Source organism: Taurulus bubalis (genome assembly GCF_910589615.1).
Source record: "Taurulus bubalis genome assembly, chromosome: 11".
Classification (NCBI taxonomy): domain Eukaryota; kingdom Metazoa; phylum Chordata; class Actinopteri; order Perciformes; family Cottidae; genus Taurulus; species Taurulus bubalis.
The window spans coordinates 4040927-4067082 of NC_136599.1; the positions used below are offsets into that span (position 1 = coordinate 4040927).

The following is a 26156-nucleotide window of genomic DNA, read 5'->3' on the forward strand; positions in this document are numbered from 1 at the left end:
GCGTGCAATCAGTTGCAATGTTGTCTGGCCTTGTGTTTCATTTCAACTCTCAAGGCCCCCGTGTGCAGCCTGCGTTTCTATTTTCAGATGTAAACTAGCAATAATACAAAACACACACACACACACAGACACACACACACACACACGAGAGAGAGAGAGCGCTGGAACAAACGCGAGGGGATGCAATGTGATCCCGGCCTGGATTGCCATGGAAACGTATCAGAATGTGGCTGAGTGCCTAGGTGCTGTGTTTGTGTGTGTGTGTGTCCCGCTGTGTGTGTGTGTGTGTGTGCATCGTTATGAAAGCCCGTTGAAGGCGTCTGTGCCTCGCCATGACTTCCGTGTTTGAGGGTTTAAAGACGGACGGGGGGTCACGTGACGTGAGCGCTTTTTTTTTAAATGCATTTTTTAATCACACACACACACATTGCTAGAAATTTCCATTTCCACTGCTTTAATGTTGCTATGGCGACCAGCTCTCACGGACTATGCAACTATTAAAGTCGCACCGTTTCTTTTAAGGTGCGACTTTTTATATCAAATATGATGGGTTTAGCGAGACACCGTGTGTGTGTGTGTGTGTGTGTGTGTGTGTGTGTTTACTTTTCTGTGACATCCTCCTCATTTCTTTATATCGATATCTTATTATTCATCTCATCCCACAACTTTTACTTTACTCTCCTGGTTCTGTGTTCTTTCCCACGGTCCTCATAAAAATCGATCCGAAAAGCTTCAAGTCCTCACATCGCCTGTTTCTGTTGATCCATATTAGGAAAGTGAAGCAATCCCTGATTTGCGAGGTCTTCACGAGGCTGTAATCATGACGATATCGCGCCGTATCAGAGCTGGTAACTCTCCCATCCCATAAATCTCTCCGGTGAGTCATCGGACTGGACGGCGAGGTATTTGGCGCTCTGACGGTCACAGGAATTGACGGACGTTCTCCGGGGACGGTCCAGGCGCAGTTCAGGTTTTCGGGTGGGAGGCGGTCATGCGCATGAATTCTCCATTAATAAATGTCACTTCTCCTGTCGCTGAAAAAAGAAAGGAGGAGAGAGAGGAGGAGGAGGAGGCGAGAAGACAGAAGGCGAGAGCGGCGCTCGCAGAGCAGATGACGCGCCGCACCTTGGGGAGGGACGCGACCACGCGACCACGCGGCAGATGTGAAGGTTTCACCCTGGATGCCGAGCCACATGTGTGCGAGGATGTGTTCTCATCTCCCCTGATACACTTTGCATCCGCCATCTGATTCACACACACACACACACACACACTTATTTGGCTCCCGACAGACGAGTGCGACAACTGTTGGGGCGGTTGGAGACAATTTCCCCCGGAAAATCTGTCATCTCGTCGTCGGCTTGACTCAAAGAAGGGGTGGGCGTGCGGGGGAGGGGTGCACCTGTGGGTGCCACGATCGCTCTGTGTGATTAGAGGCGTCGCGGGAGAGGAGGCCTGTGATGTGGGATTTGCATGAGCTGTCAATCATCTCTGTCTTCTTCCTCCTGACGACTCGAGAGCGCGAAGAGCTTCCATGGCAACGTTGGGCTGAAATCTATCTTCTTCTTCTTCTTCTTCTCTGAAACCCTCTCATGTGTTAGTGTTCACCACTCCACACTAACACACACCTCGCTGTGGAGGTATGCCGGCTTCCCCCGCTCGCCTCCCGATGTCTTTGCTCACAGGCTCGTGCGTCCTCTCTCTCTCTCCGATGGAGGCCGGCGTGACTCAGAGACGCATCATCTCCCTCCATTCAGACCGGAGGCAGCTCGTCCTCCTGCTAAAAAGGTCCAACCATTTTAATCAGAAACCGGAGACAACTCCGTCCATCCTACAGGACATTAGACGCTCTGTTTTTTAGTAGCCACCGAATTAAATTGCTGGAATGGGACTTTTAATGGTGAAGGAAACGAATTATGAGACATTTTATTCGCCCTTTGTGGGTAAAAAGAAACGGTCGATAAACGTAGATCACAACTAGTGGCTCTGTGTGTGTAAAAGTCCCTGATCTCTATATGAGCTTCATTAACGCTTCAGACTGGGTGGACAGACTGTGCCGACTGCAATCCAGAAATAGTTGATAGGAAATCATCGTGTTTTTTTTTTTTTAACAAACTCTAATTTGGCTCGAACCGTTGAGCTGTGAAGCAGCAGGTAACGCACTGATTACACATCAACTTAAATGTGCGTACGAGCCTCTGAGACACGAACACAGACGCCTGTGTACTCAGAATATCAGAGGAGCGATTAAAAAAAGACTTTAAACGAGGTCGAGGTCTCACGAAGAACTTTCGCGCGCTCTTTCCGCACCGTGACGTCACTTTAAATCACAATGTGAATTAATACGATTAAAAAAAAGATGTGACAATAACAATATTTCTATCCCAGTTAATGCAAAAACAACCGCTTTAAGATTTCTTTACCTGCCAACGTCTATTACGCTACTCAACAAGACAACAAGCTCATCGTCGCTCATGCTGCGTTCACAGCAAAAGTGTTTAGATTGCATGCAAAGTCAATGCACAGACGCGGATGGTTAAGAACGACGCAAATTGAAATTTTGGACGAGTATAAAGCAGAACTAGCGGTTATTTCAATGGTGGGTGGCGGAAATGGTAACTGTTTTTACGGAGATAAGCCACAGAGATAAGCCACGCCCCCTTTCCAGCGAGAATGAAGCAAATGACGCGAATTAACCACATATAGCTTCTTTCCTTATATATCTAAAACACGGCATGTGCATTGTGGTGGCTGGGGGCGTGGTTAGCCTCAGCTGCAGAGGGGGAGGGGAGGAGCGGCTCAGGGAACAGGTGCCAGCTGAGGCCTAATTGGCCTCAGCTGGAGTGGATTGCGTGTTTTGTGTGTCTTCCCTATATAAGTCATAGGATGGACGGAGGAGCAGGAGAGAGGAGCCAGAAACGCAGCCCTCTTGTCTTTGTCTACTTCCTGTTTGAAGCACTACTATACGACTGTAAAGAACGGCGTCTCCTCTCACGTACTCATGGGGTCGGCGGCGGGGTTCTCGCACAGCTCCGTCTTGGCCTCCCCGTTGGGCCGCTCGCTCGGCTTCTGCGACAGACGTGACGACATGGTGGCGGCCGTGACCACGGCCTTGAAGCTGCGCTTCCTCTTCTGCACGTTCATCTCGGGGTGGAAGATAATGATGTACACCTTGGGCATGTAGAGCATGCCCAGTGCTACCGAGGCACTGAGGTTCATGGAGATGGTCAGCGTGGTGGTCTGAATGTACAGCTGCAAGAAGAAGAAGAAGAAGAGGAGGCAGACACTTTAAAAAATGTATCAAGAAAAAAGACATCTGGCTTATTACAGAACAATTATGAGGCAAAAACCTAATAATAACCGCCGACAACCTCACCTTGTGGTCAGATATGTCGGCGGCGTGGATATTTGTGGAGGGAGCAGTCATGCGCACGGTGAGCAGCGTTTATTAAAGCCTGACCTGCAGCTACTCAGTCCAGTCGAGCGCGTTAATGACAATAGTGGAAGCGTCGCCGTGACTTCAGAACGTCCTTACGCGGCCTCGCATCGGACCCCGTGGATGGAGGAGTCAAAATGTTTGCCGTCACCCTCTCATCGCGACTCGTCCAGTCACTTCTTTCCCCCCGACCAGCAATCGGGTCGCGGTTATAACGTCACTTCCCCTCCCGGAGTCGAGCAGCAACACTTCAGAGATCTACGTTTGTTTCTCCCGTCTGTGAAAAGCCTCTCAGTTTGCTAAGTGGTGGAGATCATTCACAAGATATTCCCATATTCATGATGTGCAGGTACGTTGGTACGTTGCGCAACACCTCTGGCATCGACGCGCGGTAATTACGAGCTTTACACGACTCCGGGGTTTTTAGGTTAACGCAAATTTCATAGCGACTTCATCAAGAGCCGGGGATTCTCGCTCAGAGGTGGCGGAGGGCGGTGATTCAGCTCGCAAGAGCCTCTTTTTTTTTTTTCATAATTTAAGGAGAAAGCGTGGCTTCAAGAGAGGACGCTCCGGCTTGGAGGGCCGCTCACCAGAGCCCTCCTCGCTAATCTACCGCACTTGAAAGCGTCAGATGTCACTCATGCGCCGGGCGATGTGAACGGGAGAGGAGAGGAGACGGTTGTAAACACATTAGCCGCCGCGGCGTATCCGCAGAGCGCTGGAAAAAACTAACAAGGGCTCGTGAGAGGAGGAAATGTCAGCATTTGCATGCAGTTTTTTTTTTTTTTTTGTGTGGCTAAATAAATAGCACGACTAATGGTAATTTCTTCTGGTACAAGACGGGGCTCATTTGCATGCCAGTCGTGCCTTTTGTCTCCCAGTCATTCAGACGCCCGATACCATCAACAAGCCAGTGCACTCAGCCGCCTCTTCCTCCCTCCTCTTCCTCCCTCCTCCTCTGTGTGGAGCAGCAGAGGCACCGCACCATGCATTCATAACTGTATGAATATCACCATGCAGGCGCTGCACTCTGGGCTGTGTCACTCTGACTGGAGGGAGGGAGGGAGACTCTAGATGAGAGAGAGAGAGAGTCTAGATGAGAGAGAGACTCTAGAGAGACTCTAGATGAGAGAGAGAGACTCTAGGAGAGAGAGAGAGAGAGTCTAGATGAGAGAGAGAGAGACTCTAGATGAGAGAGAGAGACTCTAGGAGAGAGAGAGAGAGTCTAGATGAGAGAGAGAGAGACTCTAGATGAGAGAGAGAGACTCTAGGAGAGAGAGAGAGAGACTAGATGAGAGAGAGACTCTAGGAGAGAGAGAGAGAGACTAGATGAGAGGGAGACTCTAGATGAGAGAGAGACTCTAGATGAGAGAGAGAGAGAGTCTAGATGAGAGAGAGACTCTAGAGAGACTCTAGATGAGAGAGAGAGACTCTAGGAGAGAGAGAGAGAGAGTCTAGATTAGAGAGAGAGAGACTCTAGATGAGAGAGAGAGACTCTATATGAGAGAGAGAGAGACTCTAGGAGAGAGAGACTCTAGGAGAGAGAGAGAGAGTCTAGATGAGAGAGAGACTCTAGATGAGAGAGAGAGAGAGAGACTCTAGATGAGAGAGACAGAGAGAGAGAGACTCTAGATGAGAGAGACAGAGAGAGAGACTCTAGATGAGAGAGACAGAGAGAGAGAGACTCTAGATGAGAGAGACAGAGAGAGAGACTCTAGATGAGAGAGACAGAGAGAGAGAGACTCTAGATGAGAGAGACAGAGAGAGAGAGACTCTAGATGAGAGAGACAGAGAGAGAGAGACTCTAGATGAGAGAGACAGAGAGAGAGAGACTCTAGATGAGAGAGACAGAGAGAGAGAGACTCTAGATGAGAGAGACAGAGAGAGAGACTCTAGATGAGAGAGACAGAGAGAGAGAGACTCTAGATGAGAGAGACAGAGAGAGACAGAGAGAGAGAGACTCTAGATGAGAGCGACAGAGAGAGACTCTAGATGAGAGAGAGACTCTAGATGAGAGAGAGAGAGAGTCTAGATGAGAGAGAGACTCTAGATGAGAGAGAGAGACTCTAGGAGAGAGAGAGAGAGAGTCTAGATGAGAGAGAGAGACTCTAGGAGAGAGAGAGAGAGACTAGATGAGAGAGAGACTCTAGGAGAGAGAGAGAGAGTCTAGATGAGAGAGAGACTCTAGGAGAGAGAGAGAGAGTCTAGATGAGAGAGAGACTCTAGATGAGAGAGAGAGAGACAGAGAGAGACTCTAGATGAGAGAGACAGAGAGAGAGACTCTAGATGAGAGAGACAGAGAGAGACTCTAGATGAGAGAGAGAGAGACAGAGAGAGACTCTAGATGAGAGAGACAGAGAGAGAGACTCTAGAGAGACTCTAGATGAGAGAGACAGAGAGAGAGAGACTCTAGATGAGAGAGACAGAGAGAGACAGAGAGAGACTCTAGATGAGAGAGAGACTCTAGATGAGAGAGAGAGAGAGTCTAGATGAGAGAGAGACTCTAGAGAGACTCTAGATGAGAGAGAGAGACTCTAGGAGAGAGAGAGAGAGAGTCTAGATGAGAGAGAGAGAGACTCTAGATGAGAGAGACAGAGAGAGACAGAGAGAGAGAGAGAGAGACTCTAGATGAGAGAGAGAGAGAGAGACTCTAGATGAGAGAGACAGAGAGAGAGAGAGAGAGAGAGAGAGACTCTAGATGAGACAGAGAGAGAGAGAGAGAGAGAGAGAAAGAGAGAGAGAGACTAGATGAGAGAGAGAGAGAGAGAGAGACTCTAGATGAGAGAGAGGAATTTGCGACGTCTGATTAGTTATTTGGGGCGACGGATCAAAAAGGCGTCTCGAGGAGCACACATAGCGTCAAACACAAACACAAAAAGAGAATCGCCGCTCCCCGGTGCCGTGTGTTTGTGTGTGCGTGTTTTTCCGAGAGTTGGTCACCTGGTGCGGTATCCATAGCAACACTACAGAGTTTGGTGCGGGCGACTAAAGGCGGTTGGAATAAGCTTTTAATGAGATCCCCAAACCTCGCACGCCGCAATGCTGACCCTATCAGAACTGATTTATTGACCGTGCAGGGGAGTTGATTCGGCGCACAATGAGTATTAGGCGCTTACTCACACTCGTCGCACACAAGACAACACACACACACACACACACACACACAGAGACAAGGTGAAGATATGTCGGCTCTTTTTCAAAACAGCCACACATGCGCACAATCGCACACAAACCAAAATCCTCTTTCTTCTTCTGCTTCTCCTCAAATCAGCGGGACGATGAGCTTGACCCAAATTTCGCGACCCCTCTCTCTTCCAAATGTTGCTCAAATGTTTAGCTTGTCACAGAACATCCATAATTAAACCCTGTTGCTTTAACATAAATAAAACACACAAAGCCATTTTTCACCACTGCTTGGCAACTCTCTATTTATAGCCGCGGTAATGATTTATTAACGCCTTCATCAAGAGTCAAATCAAACGGCTGCTTTTTCAATTTTACATCTCGTCGACAAGCCAAACGCCAACAACCCGAGTGACATGTCTCCCGTTTAGACAAAAAGCTGCTGAGGGTAATCCTCGTAATTATGCCCACCAGGGATATACTTACTGCAAAGGCAATTTAGTCGGGTATGGTTGAGTACTATAAATGTACACAGCGATAAGGACTCGGCTCAGTAAGTGACAATTAGGAGTCTCTCCGCCCCGTTGGAGAATGCCTTCGGTAATGGATGCGGGGGATTTTGGAGTGTCCTCTCCGCTACCTTTACGTCTTGTTGTGTTCGGTGGCCTACTTTCCAGCCGGGGCTCATGTCACGAGCAACTCCGTCTGGCTTTGTGCCGCGGAAATCCCTTTTTCCACACCGCAGGAGGAACGAGTGAAGACTCGCGTTTAAATAAAGCCTTTCTGGTCTTCCGACCACTCAGAGCGATTTGACGCCCAAGGCGTGGAGTGGAGGAGACCGGGATCGAACCGCCGATCTTACGATTGAAAAGAAGACCTGTGGGAGGCACGGCCGCCATCTTGTTGCCTTTGTTGCTGCCGTATTTCTGAACACTCGTCAATATCAGAGGGCAGGGATTGATGGGGTCGATGGGATTGATCCGTGTCTCAGGTGGTAGAACAGGGTCGTCCTTCAATCAAAGGATCGGCGGTTCGATACCCGCCTCCGCTAGTCCACGTCGATGTGTCCTTAAGACACTTAACCACAAAGGTATGAACTGTTCGATAGTCCGGATGAGCAGGTGGAACCTTGTGTGGTGTAATCAGTGTGTGAATGGGAATGACGTCAATGAAGCGTCATCAAAGTTGATGGACAGAATGTCAAATTAGGACATTAGGATGTCGGCCATTTTGTCTGCCCAGAGATTTTACATTCCTCCTGATGCAAGTAAAAAACATAAAGTACTACAGGAAAGCATTTCTGATGTAGTTGTGTTTGTCATGTTTGCCCTGAGGATCACAAATGGGCCACAACAGCACTGTGCAACCCTGTGTTGCTTATTTGTGAATGAAATGGTCCTTGAACCCTTGAGTAAATAGGTTGTGACACACAGCAGCCACTCAAATCATTACCAGTCAAAACAATCCGATATGTTTCCTCCACACGGTTTGTCGTAATACATTGTTTACACCAGTCTTCATGGTGATGGCCGTGTTGCTATAATCAAGGCCTGCATTCATCAAGCGGCATTCATCAACGTTGGAATTCAGTGATGAAAGGCCCGTAATTCTATGGGTAACACACATTGGGTCCAACCTAAACAATGACTGGATGGAAAGATAGACATGAGATAGATGGATGGATGGATGAGGGGATGAATAGATCTATTGATATAGACGGACGGAAGGACGGATGGAAGAAAAAAACAGATGGACTATTGGACGGTTTGATGGATGGATGATGGGATGTATAGATCTCTTGATATAGACGGACGGACGGTTTGATGGACAGACTGATGGATGGAGGGAGGAAAAACAGATGGATGAATGGATGGATGGATGAATTGTTAGATGGATGATGGATGAATTATTAGATGGATGAATTGTTAGATGGATGAATTGATGGATGAATTGTTAGATGGATGATGGATGGATGAATAGTTAGATGGATGGATGAATAGTTAGATGGATGATGAATGGATGAATTTTTAGATGGATGATGGATGGATGAATTTTTAGATGGATGATGGATGGATGAATTGTTAGATGGATGATGGTTGGATGAATTGTTAGATGGATGCTGGATGGATGAATTGTTAGATGGATCATGGATGGATGAATTGTTAGATGGATGATGAATGGATGAATTTTTAGATGGATCATGGATGGAAGAATTGTTAGATGGATGATGGTTGGATGAATTGTTAGATGGATGCTGGATGGATAAATTGTTAGATGAATGATGAATGGATAAATTTTTAGATGGATCATGGATGGATGAATTTTTAGATGGATGATGAATGGATGGATTTTTAGATGGATGATGGATGGATGAATTGTTAGATGGATGCTGGATGGAAGAATTGTTAGATGGATGATGGTTGGATGAATTGTTAGATGGATGCTGGATGGATGAATTGTTAGATGGATCATGGATGGATGAATTGTTAGATGGATGATGGTTGGATGAATTGTTAGATGGATGTTGGATGGATAAATTGTTAGATGGATGCTGGATGGATGAATTGTTAGATGGATGATGGTTGGATGAATTGCTAGATGGATGATGGATGGATGAATTGTTAGATGGATGATGGATGGATGTTAGATGGATGATGGGTGGATGAATTATTAGATGGATGATGGATGGATGAATTGTTAGATGGATGATGGATGAATTGTTAGATGGATGATGGGTGGATAAATTATTAGATGGATGATGGATGGATGAATTATTAGATGGATGATGGATGGATGTTAGATGGATGATGGGTGGATGAATTATTAGATGGATGATGGATGGATGAATTGTTAGAAGGATGATGGATGAATTGTTAGATGGATGATGGATGAATTATTAGATGGATGATGGGTGGATGAATTATTAGATGGATGATGGATGGATGAATTGTTAGAAGGATGATGGATGAATTGTTAGAAGGATGATGGATGAATTGTTAGATGGATGATGGGTGGATGAATTATTAGATGGATGATGGATGGATGAATTGTTAGAAGGATGATGGATGAATTATTAGATGGATGATGGATGGATGAATTGTTAGAAGGATGATGGATGAATTATTAGATGGATGATGGATGGATGTTAGATGGATGATGGGTGGATGAATTATTAGATGGATGATGGATGGATGAATTGTTAGAAGGATGATGGATGAATTGTTAGATGGATGGATGTTAGATGGATGGATAGACAGGGTTGAATGAGGCTGTTCGCACTAAAGGTAAACGTATAATCTTTCTGAACTTAAGAAATGACGTGCAGTACATGATGAGACGAGATATTTCATATATATCTTTGGGTTGCGGGGAAAATGCAGTGAATGTGGACGGTAATAAATAAAAACTTTGCAACTCTAATCAGACTTTGCAAACATTATCTTCACGAGGCGAGACAAAATCTCATATAGAGCCTTGTATGTTTTTCATTATTAATGTATTCATAATTACGGCAGCGCATCAATAAAGGAGACGTCTCACAGTGACTGGGTCACATTACAGAAACGCATCTTCTCCTGGCTGCGAACACGCAGTGGAAGGCTTCCTGCTCTGGGTGGAGGCGTGCCGCAGCCCACGGAGGGTTCCAGCAGCACTGAACAATACACTGCGGCATGTTTTGTGTGGTTGGAAACGACTGATATGATAATTTCAAGCGGCAAATGACCTGCCATTCTAATTTGTGTTTACTTGAAGTCTGCTATGTAACTGACGTGTTGGCAAATACCAGGAAAGACGCCTTTAATTAATCTTTGCATCATATAGCAGATATTACTTTGGGAATTTATTATTTACCCATACTCAAACCCTTTGTGGCTGCGGCTGTCTCCCACTTCATGAATGAATAATAGAGGAATAAATCCTCTTCATCTTGAAGGATGTTCAACATCTATATTCAAACTAAAAAAAACCTACGACTTTGACACGTGATCGGTTTGAGCTGTCCGTGCCTGCAGCTTCAGGGCTTCGACTTTCAAAGCGTGACACATTTAAAAAAAAAAAAAGGCGGGCGAGTATTTCACATATTTACTTCAAAAAGACTCACACATCTCCGCAACGATTGTCAAGTCCAACTCCCATCAAAGGGCAGTTGTTTTTGAGCGAGAGACGGGGAGGATTAGAAGTTGCAATCTTTTCTTTACCGGCTGGAAACCGGAACGAAGAAGGTTCGGCTGCGTGTATTTAGTCATTGCTAATGATTCCTGGCAGCGCGTCTCCCTGTAAAAAGGCTGGTGGGCACAGGAGACGTCTTTACAAGAACCTAAGTGGTTTCTCTCCGCGTGCTGAGGTGTGTTCGCTTTCATGCCAGGAGGTCCTCCTTTAATAAGCATGACTGCATCTCGTGGGTGTTTTACTAGAAAGTGTCTGTCTAGATTGTTTCCACCTCAGGGAAAATGTTTCACGATATCATAATCCTGCTCTTCTGAAGTGTAAGAAACAAGCTTTTGGGTCAAAGATGTTCCCCAATAAGAGACTTCTTGTGTTCGGTGACAGCAGCCGATTTGTACAAGTGTGTTTTTTGGGGACTTTTGATAACGCTGTTTTGGTTCATCCGATTGATCAAAAGGTGCGTTTGATTCGCGTGCCTGGAGTATGTCAGGTCAGATCTGAGGTCAGCTGAATTCGGATGCCGGTGTTTGCATTAACTCGTTGTCAACTGAGCCGCCCTGCGCCTATTATCAGACGTGAAAATCGTCAATTTGTTTTTTAACGCTTCCTTAATTATCTCCGGAACCATAGCGTTGTTTAACTTCATTTAAAGTTCTACAATACTGCAACCCTTGTGAGAATATATATTATTTCAAAAATAATTAAAGTAACCGTTAAGTTTGAGTACTTATGACCCTACGTCAGCCAAAACGGCCCATAGCAAAAGTGATTTTTCCATTTTTTAACCGAACAAAAAATAGGTGCCAACACCTCTAAGATTTGTTTTCCTGTGATTTTCTTTGCAGATTCAGATTATTTAGGTCATAATATTTCCAAAAAGGTGTCTTATTAGTATGTGGGATGTTGGTAAGGGTCTGAACCATGGAGGTGGTACAAGTAGGCGACCGCTCCAAAAGACATGTTTGAGAAATCTTGCTTAGATCATGCTGGATGTTCATAGTTATGATACAAATATGGTATACAAGTAATTCTTTTGAAAATATACATTTTTTTCACAAAAGAATTCTGAAAAAAATGATATAAAATCAATAAAAAAAGCAATAAAACTCAATGGGGTTCATACGATTACTTGAACTCGGGGAACAAAAGTACAGAAGTAAAAACGACCCGTATGTGGGCCTGTTGGAGTTTAAAAGGTTGACTTGAGTGTTGAGGAGTCGACTGAGCGCGTGCAGGTGCACGGGAGGCGGGCGAGGGATGCTCGGTGATCTTTTGCTTTCCATTTTTCCGCACGGCTTCCCTCCGCATGAGTTTGAGTGTGCAAAACAAAAGAGGGGAGTGGAACGGAGTCACAGGTGTGGAAAACAAGGGCCTCTAAATGGCATCGAGTCAAAGAAAGCTGGATTCATCGTCCCGGTGTTTGTCATGAATCAACCTGGACTGAGAGAGGTTATTCAAATCTGATTGTGGGGAGTGAATCCAACCCCACGGCAGCTTTTAGGCTTTTTTTTTGTTGTTTGCTAGCAGACAAAAGTGACAAAGAAACACCGCCACACAACACAAGTCCATGGAGAGCTGGGAGCTGAGAGCGGGACTCAAATGCTCTCCATCTTCATCCCCGACGACACCGATGTGTAGAAGTATTCAGGAAGGGACACGAGAGATGTCGAGAGGAATGCGTGTCCACACTGAAGTCAGCCTCACTTCACCTTAACTACACTGCAGCGGCTGAAAAAAGGATGTCACGGAGACATGCAAAGGCACTTCTCGCTCGCAAGCGGCGAGGGAGTTGGCAGGAAAACGCGCCCGAGAAAGGCCGTCGCACCAGGAGGCTGTGGCGAGAGGCAGGAGGTGAGCGCGAGGAAAGAGTTCACTGCATAAAGGGGAAAGATAAACACATTACTGCCTCGCTCGACGCCGCGAGTAACATAATGAACTCCTAATCGCTGCCGAGGGTGTAATTCATCTATGAAATCAGCAGCAAATTGAGATGAGGAAAATGCGTTTCTGATCCATCTCATAGCGGTAGCTTAGCGGGGAGGATATTGAACGCCGTGCCTCTCAAAAAGGTCACGAGTAACACTTTCCTGTCGGCGTCGATATTCTGTCGAGTGGAAAACTTCTCGCACGCGTCCGGCAGACGGATCTGCATTCTGTCCGGCGCTCGCTAGATAAGCAGCGACCGCCGTGCCGGGTCAGAATGTCATATTCTCAATCAACTCCAGTACCGCTTGGTGTCAAACGCTTTGTTGAGTAGAGCACAGCTGTCAGGAGATGGAATGTGTTCAATCAAACTTCTATTTACCGCCCCCTTCCTCCTCCTCCTCCCACTCGTCTCCCTCTCCAGAATACGGCATGACAGTGTGTGTTGAGCCCGAGGCGGCTGAGAGTTAAGATAATGGCATCTGGAGCTGCTGGCACCCCCGTGCGTATCGCTCCTGCAGCGGTTCAGGATCCCGGGTGCTTAGCATCAACCCCTTCCTCCGCCTTTCCTATGCCTATTTCTGTCCGCGGTGGTCCTAGTGTGGGTTTCCAAGCGAATCGGGAGCCGTGCGAACGTGAAATCAAAAGGAAATGAACCCATAACTTATACAGTTGCTAACTCTGTGTGTGTATGTACTGTTTGTGTGCATGTGTTTGGACCAGATAAAAACAGGGCCCAAGGACTGAAAGAGGAATTTGTGAGAGGAGGGAGAGAGACGAGACAAAGAGAGAGAGAGAGAGAGAAATGACTCACCTTCTCCGCCGACTGGGCCGTGCCAAAGAAAATCGGGATGAAGGCCAGCCAGACTATGCAAGTGGTGTACATAGTGAAGCCGATGGGCTTGGCTTCGTTGAAGTCTTCCGGCACGTCCCGGGTCTTGATGGCGTAGATGGTGCAGGTCACCATCAGCAGGATGCTGTAGCCCAGCGAGCAGATGATCTGCAGGTCCGTGATGTCGCACTTCAGCACGCCGCGGGCCAGCACGGGGTTCATGGTCTTCTGCTCGTCGTAGTCGACGATGGTGTTGGGCGGGTCCACGGCGAACCACATCAGCACGCCCAGCAGCTGCACGCAGATCAGGCTGGAGGTGATGGCGATCTGCGAGGTGGGGCTGATGAAGCGCGGCGCCGTCACCGTCTGCTTGCCCTGCTCGAAGATGCGGTAGATGCGGTTGGTCTTGGTGAGCAGCGCCGCGTAGCTGATGCACATGCCCAGGCCCAGGAAGATCCTCCTGAAGGCGCACACGGCCACGTCGGGCTTGGCGATCATGAGGAAGGTGATGATGTAGCACAGGAAGATGCCGGTCAGCAGCACGTAGCTCAGCTCCCGGCCCGACGCCCGCACGATGGGCGTGTCGTTGTGGCGCACGAACGTGGCCATGACGAAGATGGTGGCGACGATGCCCAGCATGGCCAGGAAGACGGGGATGATGGCCCAGGCCGAGTGCCACTCCAGCTTGACGATGGGGATGGGCTGGCAGGCGGTGCGGTTGGGGTTGGGCCTCATGTTGTAGGCGCACAGCCGGCAGGACGTCTCGTCGTACTGGTACTGGTAGCCGTCGCACAGCTCGCAGTGCCAGCAGCACGGCATGCCCTTCACCCTCTTCTTCCTCTCCCCGGTCTTGCAGGGCAGGCTGCACACCGAGATGGGAACCTCCTGCTCCCCATCTGGCCACTGCAGCTCCTCCAGCTGGTGGAGAGACGACACACAGCACACAGACAGAGGCGATGAGCCGGAGGTAGCGCCGAATATGTGGGCGAAGAAACAAAATGGCTGAATTTCGGGCCTTGATTTCGCATTGGCAACTTATTAAGCCGTTAATTACTATTTAATTATCTCCAGAGTGTTCAATGCAATCTTTGCAAACAGATGAAAAGAATTCATAAACGTAAAGCCATTTGAAAAAAACAATTAAACCAACGCAGTACATCTTTTTTTTGTGCCAATTATTAAAGAGGGATTGCCTTTTCTAATACTGGAAATCACCAGGGCAACAGATCCTACCTTTGTTCAGTGAAATAAAAATAAAGGAAGTGGGAGACGCAAAAGACATTATGTTTTAATACAGGAGCCGGTGAGGTATGAAATATGTGATGATAAGGAGGGAGAATGGGACTCTGGGATTGCAAAATGCCTCTTTTAGAGTTCGCCGAGCTATTCCTGTTTATGATCTTGTCATCAAAATGAAAAGCGCAGAATACAGACGCACTGAAGAACTATCGGAAACTGCCATCCGGAAATGGGCCCCGAGGTGCTTCATGGTTTAAACTCCGCACTATAATCGCAATGTATAAAGTCAGCCTGGAAAAAAAAGAAGAAGAAGAAAAAAGCCGTGAAAAAATAGAATTTTTTAGGGCTCTTACATATTATTTTTTCAGGGCGTTAAAACAGCTTTCATAATACTCTTGAGCTGATCTTATGATCTATGATGAAAGTGTACTGATCCATGGCTTTAAAGCAACCAGGAGATTAATGATTCTCCAGCATGACGAGCCAAGTTACCAAAAATAAATCAGTTACAAACTGCGAGAAACAAAAGTAGAGAACACAACACATTCTCGCGGTTGAACCTGTTTTCTCAAAAAAATTGCTCTAATATGATTTTAAAAGGTGCTTTGAGTGCGTGGAACACTGGAACCACAGAGTGGCAGAGCATTAAACCGCGTTGGAAAGGAACGCTAATTAATTTCCTTGATGTGAAGTGAGCTCATCGCTTAAAGGAACCCTGCGGAGTTTGAGAACTTTAATAACGTATCAAGCGTTCCGCTTAATTTTTACATTTTTTTTTTTGTCCCTGTTTTTGTGTATGTTCTCACGAGTGACATCATGCGCAGTCCAATGCCAGCAGGCGAGGCGAGGAGGGAGAAGACGGCACGCTGTGCGTTCCAATACGATCACGTACGCCAGAAAGGGATCTAGTGCGTCCCAATGCATAGTATTTTAAATGCAGGATGCCAAAAATACCAGGATGTTGTACAGCGTCGGGTCACATGTTGCAGGGAGAAAGCCAGCGTGCTTTTTTCTGACCCACAATTCCTCTCTGCAAGCAGATGTGTGAATGCAGGTGAATGCATAACGCAGGCAGCAGTACGGCCGCTGGAGATTTGTAATACGAGTTGAAAGAAAATAGATCTGGAAAGCAGTAATGGATCTAGAAAAATGCACGATGTTCAATACTAAAAATCGTTTTTTGTGAATGTCTCACAAGGAAGGATTAAACCTCAAGGATGCACACAATGCATTTTCAGAGAGTAAACATAACCACGGGGAACCTTTAAAGAACTTGGTTTGCATAGATTTAGATGAAAGGATTGGTACCAGCCAGTTAGCTTAGCGTAGCTAACTAGAAGTGTGAGGAAACAGTCCAGAACCCCTGAAGCTCTAGTTTGTTGAAGCCGTGTAAAAAAAGCTCTGCTAGTTGCCAGGCGATGTCACCGTGTGCTCAGGTGGTGGCTTGACAGGGTTTTGTGTGCCAGGCTATTACGACTTCCTTCTCCTTTTTTTTTTACACTTTTCTGCACCGATCGAACACACGAGACATAACACGCTAATTAGAGAGCTCTAGATGTGCAGGTAGGCAGATTATTTTTGGGTTAAACTAAGCTAGGCTCATACGTAGGTAGCACACAGACATAAGTGGGGCATCAACCTAAATGTAAAAAAGTGCTTCTTTTAAATGCACTACTTTCCCTCGCTGCTCAGCCGGTGCGTTCCGTGGCGCGAAATGGATTTTAACCCGATGTGAGCAGACATCAGACGCGTTGGAAGAGGTCACGGTCCTCACCCACCGCCGTCTCACCGCTTGTGCCGGGTGCCGTCACACACGACCCACGGTCCACGCAGCAGAGGTGCAAATATCATCACACACACGACAGGAATCCGGCCAGGGATGCTAACAGCCTGCTCCAAATGAGGCAACTGCCAATAATTGCAGATACAGAGCTGCAGCACACACACACACACACACACACACACACCATGTAGGTGTGTGTGTGTGTCTGAATGACAAATGTGTTGCCTCTGTCGTGTCTGGATAGATTATCATCTGCCATTTATCTGGGGGGCATGAAGGTGCCATTTGTTATTTGGACAATGAGCAGGCGCTTCTCTGGAAAACCTCCCGATTACACACAGTGTGGAAAACGGTAATGAGACCAACAGCTCTGTTGCCATGGAGACCGGATTTTTTTTTTTTTTACACCTTGGACTCGGGCGGCTGCCATCGTTTTCTCTCTCTCTCTCTTTTTCATTTGGGGTTTCCGCTTTGTTGGTTAATAAAAAAAAAAAAAACGTTAATTAGAGCTTTTTTTGCGCAGCTATCGATGAGCGTTAAAAAAGTGCACCGGGCCTCCGTTGCGTTTTCGCTCCTGAACAAAGTGAAGGCTTGTTGCATCCGGATATAATTGAGTCGTAACGGCTTTTTTTCCGTTTTGTAATCACACTTAAAAGTGTCGGCGCAACTCTCCGTTCCACCTGTGCCATCCGATCCATCCGGTCGAGGATAATTTTTGAACCCGAGAGCCATTATGCAAATGTTAACTCATCTGTATGTAAATCTCATGTTTAAAAAAAATAGTTTTTTATTTTTTATGTGTAATCGGAGTTACATAGAAAATGTTCATCTCGGGTCTCGTCCCCCCGCCATAAAGCACGGGCAGCTTTCCAGCCGTGTTTGCCTTGAAGTAGAATAAAACTCATCTGTTTCTTTATTGTCCGCATGAATCACCCGGCCCCTTCTCGTGTTGTGACAGCGAGATCTATCATCGCGGCTGAGAACCAACACCCCGCACCAATAAAAGCAGCGCAGCAGCTGTCTTCCAGCTCCACACCTGACCCGATATTAAACATCTTTTTTTTTCTTTTTGTAGGTAGTTATTTAAAAATTTAAAAATCCGTGTTGTTATCTCGAGGCTTCTGCTTATCTTATGGATGTGTAAGTTACATTTTCACATATTTACGCTCCGGTCCATCTGACGAGATGCAATCATAGATTTAGTGCGTCGTCACAACATGCTTCCAACACGCCAACGTCTCCAGGAGAACATGCACGGTTTGACACGCGGGTTAAAAACATTCTTCTGTTCCTCCCACTCCTCCATCTCCAGTCCTCCAGAGCTACGCAGTGGGAGGAGAGTGATCTCTCACAAATGAGTGAAAAATGTTAATTATCATTCCTTCTCACTTTCTCCTTTTCAATGTTGAACTGTGCAATTTTTTTTTTGTGCTTGACTAAAATTATTCCACACAAATTTTTTTTTTTATCTTTTGTCGGTTTGAGTGCACGTTTTCTTTTTTTTTTTAAAGCAGCCGTTGGCATATTTCTGAATAATTTATTATGAATATAAACGTGTTTTAATAGTAACTTGCTGTCGGACTTTGTAATGTGTTTAACATTTCATGACATTAGCAGGCAACTGCAATGTGTGTGTGAGAGTTTATCTGTTGACTGTTGGAGGAAAGTACGACAACATTCATCTTCTGGCTTATTTTTTTCTGCACATAAAATACACCTGAGCTCTCTCTGCAGTTGAGATGTAAACAATGTGCGCCTCCTCCCTCCCCCTCCCATCTCTTTGTCACAAAAGTGTGTCAATTTATGGGAAACACAGAAAGCCTTCATTTTACATCTTCCGCGTCGCTGAGCAGAAGACATCCTGCTTAGAGACGAAAGCGTTTGAGGACGTTTTGTTTCGTCGTGTGTGTTTGTCGCCCGTGTTCTCGGTGCCGGTGAGTCGCCGTCGTACCCGGAGCTGCAGGTTCTCCACCCACTGGCCCACCGCCTTGTACTCCGGCGTGGAGGAGTTGGTCATCTGGAACTGGAACAGGTCGTAGCGTCCGGGAGCGTCGCCGTTCTTGTTGAACACGACCGAGGTGCCGGCGCTGCCTGGAGAGAGAGAGAGAGAGAGAGAGAGAGAGGTAGGGAGAGAGAGAGACAGAGAGAGCGAGAGACAGACAGAGAGAGAGAGAGAGAGAGAGAGAGATAGGGAGAGAGAGAGATAGGGAGAGAGAGAGAGAGAGAGGTAGGGAGAGAGACAGACAGAGAGAGAGAGAGAGAGAGAGATAGGGAGAGAAAGAGAGATAAGGAGAGAGAGAGGGATAGAGAGGGAGGGAGAGAGACAGACAGAGAGAGAGACGAAGAGAGAGACAGATAGAGAGAGAGACAGAGAGAGAGACAGATAGAGAGAGAGACGAAGAGAGAGACAGATAGAGAGAGAGACGAAGAGAGAGACAGATAGAGAGAGAGACAGATAGAGAGAGAGACAGAGAGAGAGACAGAAAGAAAGACAGACAAAGAGAGAGAGACAGACAGAGAGAGACAAAGAGAGAGAGACAGAAAGACAGACAGAGACAAAGAGAGAGAGAGAGACAGAAAGACAGACAGAGACAAAGAGAGAGAGAGACAGAAAGACAGACAGAGACAAAGAGAGAGAGAGACAGACAGAGAGAGAGAGACAAAGAGAGAGAGACAAAGAGAGAGAGACAGAAAGACAGACAGAGACAAAGAGAGAGAGAGACAGAAAGAAAGACAGAGACAAAGAGAGAGAGAGACAGAAAGAAAGACAGAGACAAAGAGAGAGAGAGACAGACAGAGAGAGAGAGAGAAAGAGAGAGAGACAGAAAGACAGACAGAGAGAGAGAGAGACAGAAAGACAGACAGACAGAGAGAGAGAGAGAAAGACAGACAGACAGACAGACAGAGAGAGAGAGACAGAAAGACAGACAGACAGAGAGAGAGAGAGAAAGACAGACAGACAGACAGACAGAGAGAGAGAGACAGAAAGACAGACAGAGAGAGAGAGAGAGACAGAAAGACAGACAGAGAGAGAGAGAGAGAGAGAGAGAGAACACAGCAGGATGGATAAGTGTTAGAAGCTGGTGTGACAGGAAAAGAGAAAAGCATGAACTTTTAACCCTTACAGCGGTGGAGACCCTCATGCTCCACACTAAGGACCGAGGAGGGTGTGAGTCTGCTGCTCCCAGTTAAAACCTCTAAAAACAATGACCTATATATATATATATATATATATATATATATATACATATATATGACAATCACGTGCAGGGAAGGAAGCTCCCTCCTGACCAATATAACACTTCCTCCCCTGCTTCCTCATCACGGCTGCCCGATGGCCTCTGGAGGAATTCATTTTGATATTCGGGCACATGCTCAGATGCGTGACCTCTCGGCCGTGCTCTCGTATCAGAAAATTCGAGAAGAGAGAAAAAAAAAATATATATATAAAAAAAAGCACCTCCTCGGGTCAAAAGCAATGCTTTCCAATCACACAGCGGACAACAACAGGGGAGGATAAGCAGGTCAGCCAAAAGCATCATACGGCCCCCATCTGCTCTCACGGAGCAGCAGCCTGTCTCAAGCGGAGCCCTGAAGATTCCACTAATTAGCTCAGAGAGGACCGCGGACACCTGAAACATTCATAAGGAAAGAAAATGTGTATTTGTTGCGAGCTCTCGGAGGGCCGGCGGTTGCGTTTTGCGTGTGCAATATTGCTCAATTACGACTGCGGAGTCGGAGCGAGCGAAGCATCGTTTTGATGCAGATGAAAGGCATTAAAGGGGGGGGAAAGAAACACGTGTACTCTGTTTTATACATGCGGTCTGCATTGTTGATGAGCTCATTGTTGCCCTTCCACAACACGGAGACAATGCAGTGCTGCATTTTACAAGAATTCACCTTGGCACTGCTTGTAGTCGCTAGTAAGCACCTTTATCTGAAACGGGACCGGGGCAGTCTGATGACACTTGGCATGGGAGTTAAGGACTTTAATAGCTCCGGCTATAAAAAGTCTAAAAGGAAAGATCAGGAGCATATGTCCAAAAGCCTTTTGGGAGCATGTTGTGTTTAGTATCTAGAACAGAGCTCGTGGCTTTTTGGATGGAAGGCCACTGCACCTTTTTCCTTAGTTTTCAGCCAGAGGGGAATTTCATCTCCCTCCAGCATTTATTTTGCAAGGACATTTGTCATTGGGCCGTCTACAAAAGTTGCAGGCCCGAAATGTCATGTTGTAAAACAAGAGAGACAAAAGGTTTCAATAGAAAACACAGGCGAGGGGGCATTTATATGACTCGAGCTTTATGAATGTCCGTTCATGAGACCTGGATGCGGAGCCACAAACCCCTCGTTATCCGCCGTTATGCAAAGCGGCAGCACGTTTATATATTCCGCGGAATAGCACGGATTCACGGGGATCCGTGTGTCGGCACATTAAATGAAGCAGGACGGGTGTTTGGAATAAACTACTAAGTGTGCTTGTGAAAGAAGAAGAAGAAGAAAAACACTCCCTCAGTGCTAAAAGAAAACCAAAAGCTCGGCGGGTGGCCGTCAGCGCGCTGTCACACGGTGAATAAAGATGTTGACAAGGTATTGACTCCTGCGAGCAGAAGCGACGACAGGGTTATCATTCTTACTTTAAAGAAAAAACGCACACACACACGCGGCGATACAAGCAAACACACAAAGTCATTCAGTAGAAGTGACATGAGTGATTGGGCACTTGGCGCTCTTCAGCTTTAGAGCAAATAATTAAGCGGCGCGTCTCTGTGTGCGCAGATAAAAAATAAATAAAGAAGAATAGCATTATGTTGACGAGAGAAAAATGCTCTGTGTGGGCTCCTCCGATGAAAGATTCCCCCATTTGCATGTGGATAACGAAGACGCGACAGAAAAAGTGCAGCGCCGCTGTGCCGAGCCGTGTGGGCGGACCGGGGATCCACTGCTGTGTTTCTCTCGCATCATTATTCTCTCCCCCCGTTTCTTTTTTTTTGTTTTTTTTGGTGCCTCTCAGTCTCCGGCTCCGTGACTCCGGCGCAGCGGGGAGATCAACAAAGGAGGCTTAACACTCCTTCGCTCTCAAACATACATTAGCGGCGGCACACACACCGCGCGTGGTTTCCTGTCTTTCAATGCAATGAGGGGCGGCGAGATACGGCCGACGTGAGAAGCGGCACACACCAGTTAAGGCATAAATAAATAAAAGAGGGTTTGAGGATATAAAAGCAAAAGGCAGGAAGGAGGAGAGGAGGCAGTGATCTTATTTCTGGCCGAGGTGAAATGAACCGTCGTGCCACACCGAGGTGAATCATTCTCAGAAAGCTGGAAACCAACACACAGATTAAAAAAAGTCTGCACATCTCCAGATGGTTATGGAGAGCGGACGGCAGGTTCTCGATCCCATGAATGAATCTGCACTTACTTAAGGTCTCCTTGAAATGTGGAAGGCGACTGCACATGCAATTGCATATATTTATGTATATATTTATATATATATATATATATATATATATATATATTCTGTTTCCATAGTACCACCTTAAAATCGGTGGGCTTCTCGGCGGCTCTGCACTGCTGCCATAGCGACAGTGTTGGAGGGAGAGGCAGCTATTTCTCTTTAGCCTTTAGCTCACTGACGAGTTGGTTTTCTCGTCTTTTGTGTCCAAGTGATCGTATAGTATTTACAGCGTAGCGTAGCCGGTTATATTAATAATTAACTCATCTGTTCAAGAAGGATTCTTCTGGTGAGATTCTATGTTTTTCTTGGGAACAAATCACAAGAAAGGAGCAAAACCAGGACTGAATTAATCAAACTAAGTGCCGTTACGTCCTTTTCCTCTGCACCACAGACCTCCATTGTTGTCCAAAAAACGATTAAAAACACATCAAACGTCACATCAGTGCACTTCATTATGTTAAACATGGGAGCTGTTTATATATACACACACACACACACACACACACACACACACACACACACACACAGCCCTGCTGCTGGAAACTCACCATTGCAGCAAATGTGTATTAATCCGCCGCTATGTAACACTATATTTAACCTATAGTGACCAATAGTTTGTTCTTTTTTCAATACTTAAAACTTAGAAACAATATATTGTTTTAAAGTGCTCATATGTTGTATTTTGCAAGTATTAGTATTAGTATATGCGTTCTTTATTTATTAATTTAATCAGGCAAAAGAAGCTTCCTGCTCCTTTCAGTTCTTTGGACTGCAGTTTGTTTATTTTTATTTTGTGCAACATTTAGTGTTGGAAACATACAATGAAATGAGGCAAAAATACAGAATCAAATGAAACGGAACACCGGGGTCTTTAGTGACTTTTTGGTGCAATACGTCAATCCTGTAAAGTACCGTAAAAGTCGGGTTAAAAGCCGCTACTACGTTCGGTCGGTGTGCCTGCTGTAGCCAGCTAGCGCTGCTGCTAGTTCCCCGCTAACTTCTGCTAGCTCTCCTCTAACTTCCGCTAGCTCTCCTCTAACTTCCGCTAGCTCTCTGCTAACTTCTGCTAGCTCTCTGCTGACTTCCGCTAGTTCCCCGACAACCACCGAAGGTAGCGGAACCAGCCCCGTCTCGACGCCTGACTCGGGGAGAGGGGGCGCGGACAGTAGCAGCAGCATCGGGGAGCTAGCTGCAGCACTAGCTTGCTACAGCGGGGACAACCACCGAAGATAGTAGCGGCTTGTAACCCGGCTTTTACGGTACATACAAGTACATTTCCCCCCACATATCTCCTCAGATCCCACAGATGAAACATCAAAGTGGAGTATTTAATATTAAGAAAAGAGAGCTCGGTCCACCTCTATATGCGACGTTTTCTCACTTTGAATAGCTGAATATGATCTGGAACATTTTGCAGAAGACACAAAGTACTTCAGAAGAGCTTCTATGAGCTGACACACACGACAGCGCATTTGTAATGACAAGAGTTCTCTATTGTTTTAAACTCATCTCCCATCTGGGGACATCCCTCCACTCTCTCCTGCGTTTCAGAGCCATTGTCATTAATATCTCGTTGCCATTAATTGTTAAGTGTCTTCCCCATCAATTTCTGTGCGCGGCTGAATAATGTAGAGTTTCAAGTGCTGGCAGACCCATAACACATCACAGAAATATCACACAGATCCAGAGGATGTTGTGAGATGAAGCCGAGTGTAGATTCACATTGTAGAAGATGGAGCATGAAACAGAGGAGGTGGTATTGAATAAGTCATTAAATTAAATTAAATCATCGTCAGAAGATGACTGCATATATGTCCATGGTTTAGTTATTCTCCAAATTGAAATGGACACTGTGGATTGGAGTGGACTCAGCAGCTTTGAGTAAATACTCGGGAGGATAAAGAAGGAGTTCAATGAAGTGTTCGACTTTTTTTTTTCTTTTTTTTTTTAAACGTGCCTGTTTGCTTTCTTGCCAAGAGTTAGATGAGAAAATTCACGCCGGATGTGGTTAGCTTGCTAAAATATGCATATTTTGGGGGTAAATTTCCTACGTGTCTGCAAGTTTTAAGCAATTGTTTGATATTTTGGGGAATGCGCTGACATGCTTCCGTGCCAAGAGTTAGAAGAAATACATTTTAAACCACTCTGGTGCCTGTGGTTCGACTAATTAGCATAACGACTGGAAAAGGTCGGAAAACAGTTTTCCTTTTACTAATGCAGAAGGGTCACCTTAAATTAATTAGTCAGTTTATAAAAAATGGACAAAGTCGTCACGACGTCACACATTGGTTTGTCGATTGCGATTTTGAATAGAATGCAGCTTTAACACATGAAGCATAGCTTTCTATACAACCAGAGGAGTCGCCCCCTGGTGGTCAGTAGAGAGAATGCAGCTTTAACACATGAAGCATATACTTCTATACAATCAGAGGAGTCGCCCCCTGGTGGTCAGGAGAGAGAATGCAGCTTTAACACATGAAGCATATACTTCTATACAACCATAGGAGTCGCCCCCTGGTGGTCAGTAGAGAGAATGCAGCTTTAACACATGAAGCATATACTTCTATACAATCAGAGGAGTCGCCCCCTGGTGGTCAGGAGAGAGAATGCAGCTTTAACACATGAAGCATATACTTCTATACAACCATAGGAGTCGCCCCCTGGTGGTCAGTAGAGAGAATGCAGCTTTAACACATGAATCATATACTTCTATACAACCAGAGGAGTCGCCCCCTGGTGGTCAGGAGAGAGAATGCAGCTTTAACACATGAAGCATATACTTCTATACAACCAGAGGAGTCGCCCCCTGGTAATCAGGAGAGAGAATGCAGCTTTAACACATGAAGCATATACTTCTATACAACCAGAGGAGTCGCCCCCTGGTGGTCAGGAGAGAGAATGCAGCTTTAACACATGAAGCATAGACTTCTATACAACCAGAGGAGTCGCCTCCTATTGGTCATTAGAGAGAATGCAGCTTTAACACATGCAGCATATACTTCTATACAACCAAAGTTGTCTACAACCTACAGTTGATTAAACGGTATCAAAAATGTCCCAAACTCTGCAGAAAGAAAAAGACCATGTTACTTTTCTTGCCCACGCATCCCGTGTGCGTGTGTTGACGTCTCCAGCGCGTCACTCACCGTTGAAGCTGGTGTTCCGTATGTACTTCAGCAGCGTCTTCCCCTCGGCCGACTCCATCTGTGGACAAACGGCCGGGTGGTCGGGACACAAGTCCCTCTGCATGTTGTGGAGCGCGTGGGCCATGGCGTACACCGCGTCAATCACAAACTGCACCTTCCCCTCCTGCTCGTACTTGGATTCGCTCCCGATGCGCTCCTTGCCTGAGGGAGGGAGAAGAGAGATAAAAAAAACAAAAGAAGGAGGAGAACTCACAGGCAAATACACCGTGAGCCATTAGGCGTTACATCCTCTCAGCGCTCGCTATCATCCCCAGCTTCATTTCTTATTCCTCCGTTTACCGTTCGCTGCCACGCGACTTCAATTGTGATTTTGTAGGAATTACACCTAAAGGAACAATGTGGCAGAGCAAAAATAAGGAGACGTGTTTAATTCCCAAGTGAATAATATCAAGCCGGAGCTGTGAGACAAAGCGTTCGAGACGAACACGACGGGGCCTCGGATTGAATTACCGCACCGCGTTGCTGAGCGATGGGACCGATGAGAGCGGGCCCTCGCTCCGCTAGGTGATGAGGATCGCCGTGAACTTTAGTAACATACTCTTCTGCGGTGACTTCCTGCTCTTTTATATCCTCCTCCCGGTGCACTGCCCTTTCGCTGTGGGCTGCTGTAAAGGTTTTTGCCGGCACCCCGCTTGAATACGTAATGTTCAAACCTCGGCTGGATTTCTGCTATTTGTCAGAAAAAAACAGAATTAGCCCGTTCTTTATACGAAAGCTGCATTTCTAACGATAACAACGAGAATACTACTGTTACTTCTAATAGCACTCATCATCATAATCATCATCATTATCATCGTTTCAATATTCAGGCTCCCAGTTAATAAAAAAATGCAGCATGGAGGAAAATAGAAGACGGATCTCTCCTCGGTGATAGCTGCTCGTAGCGCACATGCAGAGCTCAGCGGAGGGGCAGATGGCGGTAATAGGACACATGTAAGAACGTGGGAGAGTTGCATAAACCGAAGGAGGTCAAACGCAATCTGTGCTGACAT

General features: G+C 46.2%; 1 protein-coding gene across 1 annotated transcript in view; it reads right to left on the reverse strand.

Annotated features, from left to right (window-relative positions):
- LOC306743666 (metabotropic glutamate receptor 7-like) overlaps positions 1-26156 on the reverse strand; it is a gene marked incomplete at its 5' end in the record, with an annotated part of 66817 nt that overhangs the window by 274 nt on the left and 40387 nt on the right. Inside the window, 4 exons of the mRNA XM_079226201.1 lie at positions 3000-3252; positions 13464-14399; positions 18455-18590; positions 25101-25305. Coding sequence (XP_079082327.1) covers positions 3000-3252; positions 13464-14399; positions 18455-18590; positions 25101-25305 — 1530 coding nt within the window. The remainder of the gene's footprint in view (positions 1-2999; positions 3253-13463; positions 14400-18454; positions 18591-25100; positions 25306-26156) is intronic.